The sequence below is a fragment of the Zingiber officinale genome, chromosome 6B, assembly GCF_018446385.1.
Source record: "Zingiber officinale cultivar Zhangliang chromosome 6B, Zo_v1.1, whole genome shotgun sequence".
NCBI classification, from domain to species: Eukaryota; Viridiplantae; Streptophyta; class Magnoliopsida; order Zingiberales; family Zingiberaceae; genus Zingiber; species Zingiber officinale.
In genome coordinates, this window is record NC_055996.1 from 84,183,330 (window position 1) to 84,186,093 (window position 2,764).

Below are 2,764 nucleotides of genomic sequence, written 5' to 3' on the forward strand. Positions count from 1 at the left end.
AATTAAAGAAAGATGGAACTGAAGAAAAAATTATCACACTTCCTCCTGTTGATGTTCTACAAAGAGAAGAATGAAGATCGTGGATCAGATATTCTGCTTTAGATGCAGTGAATATATTAAAACTTTTTAATAGCTTGAAAGAAAAACTTATGCATGTACCATGGTTTTTTGAAAGGCAGTATACAAGGAACAATGTATAACTTCTATGAAAAGTGATGACGCCCTTTTGGTGTTCTATTAGTAAAGATGGAATCTGAAGGAATTCTGGTCGATAAAGTCCATCTATCAAAGATTGAAAAGCTCGCTGTTGGTGATAAGCAAATAGTTGTAGATAAATTCAGACGGTGGGCATCCAAGTACTGTGAGGATGCCAAGTATATGAATGTGGGAAGTAATACTCAAATAAGGCAGCTGCTATTTGATGACACATCGAGGAGGTACTTAATATTTTTTTTTAGCTATAGTTGTTTATAACATTTTTACAATGTCGTATGGCCACACCAAAATGCCAAACACTATAGTTGATTACTAAAGTCTCCAAACACTATAGTTGATTACTAGACTTTTCAAAATTTTCCCATGAAGTTTATAGCATTTTGACAGATTTTTTTTTAGCTACCAGTTTGTTGACTGTCAATTTTTATTAAGATTGGTAGAAGCCCCAGATTTGAACATTTTCCTAGAGTAAGCATGTCTTGTTTGAATATTTCATTTATAATTGCTTTATATATTGCCTGCTCAATAGTACTTGGAAGACCAAATTTACCTTGTTGGTTATCAAGTTGCATGTTGCAGTGATGAAAGATGGTAGAAGTATTGTGAAAAAAAATCTTGAGTATGTTTTGTTCTGATTTGCTTGATAAAGCTTTTCTATGTTTATGCAGGTGGTCTATGTGTGCACCAATCAAGGTTGCTTGATGTTATGATTGTTACACATCAAGTTAATCACACTGTTTATGAACTGCTTTACTTGTTTATCAGATGAGTTCAACCCTATTATTGAATCAACAGTTCTGTAATTTTTCCCTTTTTGTCATTATGTTTTGCAGAGGTCGAATTGAGATGAATTTTGAGTCAAAGCCGTTGTCGAAGTTATTTAAGGTCCTTAATACTGAGAAAATATTTGAAGAAGGGAAGAAGGCTCCTCTCAAGTATCGTACAATTCATTTACATAAGATTTGTGAAGGTTTGCAAACCGATATGTATACAGCTAGTAGGTTTCCGTCTTTAAGTGCTGATGCTCTAAAAGTATTTGCTAGAAACATCCCCAGCAATCAGATTTATTGGATCGATAATGCATGTAGTGATGAGTATGTCACTGAAGAAGGGATAATGGACGACCACAAGCTGTCAGATACAGGGACAGATTATGAAGACTGCTCTTATGGTACTGCATTTGAGGCATTTGGAGGAGGCAATAAAGGAAGGGAGGCCTGTGAAGCTATTGCTGCTCTTTGTGAAACTTCTGCCATTGATTCACTGATAACAAATTTCATTATTCACTGATAGCTGCTCTTGGTTCGTGACAGCTCCCATGGAGACGATAGAGACAAGGAGCCCCTCCTGCTTTGGGGCTTCCCTGTCGCCTTCCTGAGTTAAACTTCAAGTCGTAAGCCTTTTCATGTGCTGCTCCGCCAATGAGAGAGGTAGAGGAGACACGTCGCGAGTTTGATAAACAAAGGACGGCACCGAATCCGGTTGACTTTTTTTACTCTCCCTCTCCTCGATTTGCCTCTGTTTTCACTCTATATAAACCGTAAGAACACTCGGTGATTGTTTCCTATCATATACTGCTGCTATATCTCTTTAATTTGCACTCTGAAGCCAGGTTTAATTGATATCGAGTTGAGATTTTGAGATGGGGAGAACACCTTGCTGCGACAGAGATAACCTGAAGAAAGGCCCGTGGACTCCGGAAGAGGACCAAAAGCTCGTTGTCTGCATACAGAAGCACGACCAAGGAAACTGGAGGACTCTTCCTAAGAAAGCTGGTATATTAATTACTGCTCTAAGCATGAGAATCGTATAGCGATTGATAAAATATTGATTTATGGGTTGTTGATTGATTTACAGGGCCCGCGAGGTGTGGCAAGAGTTGCCGGCTCCGGTGGACGAACTACCTCCGGCCGGACATCAAGCGAGGAAGGTTCTCGTTTGAAGAGGAAGAGACCATCATCCAGCTGCACAGCATGTTAGGCAACAAGTAGAATTCTTCTCTAACTTATTTTTAGTGAGAATTCTACCTCTGTTTTCATTCTTCTGCTCTTCAATATCTATTAGCTATAAGCTTTTGATGTAAAAAAAATATTGTTTATTTTATGGATACTGTTGGAATATTTGTGAACAGTGAATATTTGTGTATTTTATGGATCTATTAGAAGAATATTTGTGTAATTTGTGAATATTTGTGTATTTTATGGATACTGTTGGAAGAAGAATATTTGTGTAATTTGTGAATATTTGTGTATTTTATGGATACTGTTGGAAGAAGAATATTTGTGTAATTTGTGAATATTTGTGTATTTTCTTGAATATTATCGGTTTTTCACTGTTTCGGAAATAGAATTTATGTTGTTAAACAATATTGATATTACATCGGTTTTCCACCGTTGCAAAACCGGTGTCCTTAACTAATATTACATCGGTTGTATACCGCTGTCAAAACTGGTGTTATTAACATATAATATTACATCGGTTTTACACCCGATGTCGTTAAGTGATACTACATCGGTTTCAACCCGATGTCTAAAATGACAGACCTTTT

The 2,764-nt window shown here is 36.8% G+C and overlaps 1 protein-coding gene across 2 annotated transcripts; it reads left to right on the top strand.

The window, feature by feature from the left end:
- The first annotated feature begins 225 nt into the window (after positions 1–225).
- Positions 226–1,537, top strand: LOC121990368 (DNA polymerase I A, chloroplastic-like). Of its 2 annotated transcripts, XM_042544509.1 has the most exons (3): positions 226–437; positions 1,050–1,186; positions 1,250–1,537. In XM_042544509.1, the coding sequence occupies exons 1-3, from the start codon at positions 247–249 to the stop codon at positions 1,504–1,506; spliced, it is 585 nt and encodes a 194-aa protein (XP_042400443.1). In that variant the 5' UTR covers positions 226–246; the 3' UTR covers positions 1,507–1,537. The 2 variants fall into 2 exon arrangements, with proteins under 2 accessions (XP_042400443.1, XP_042400442.1); XM_042544508.1 differs by having other exon boundaries at positions 1,050–1,537.
- Positions 1,538–2,764: the final 1,227 nt, after the last annotated feature.

Excerpts from the sequence above, each read along its gene's own strand:
- LOC121990368 (XM_042544508.1), top strand. The coding sequence starts at position 247 with ATGGAATCTGAAGGAATTCTGGTCGATAAAGTCCATCTATCAAAGATT. Across the intron at positions 438-1,049 it reads TTTGATGACACATCGAGGAG|AGGTCGAATTGAGATGAATT; the intron begins GTACTTAATATT and ends TATGTTTTGCAG.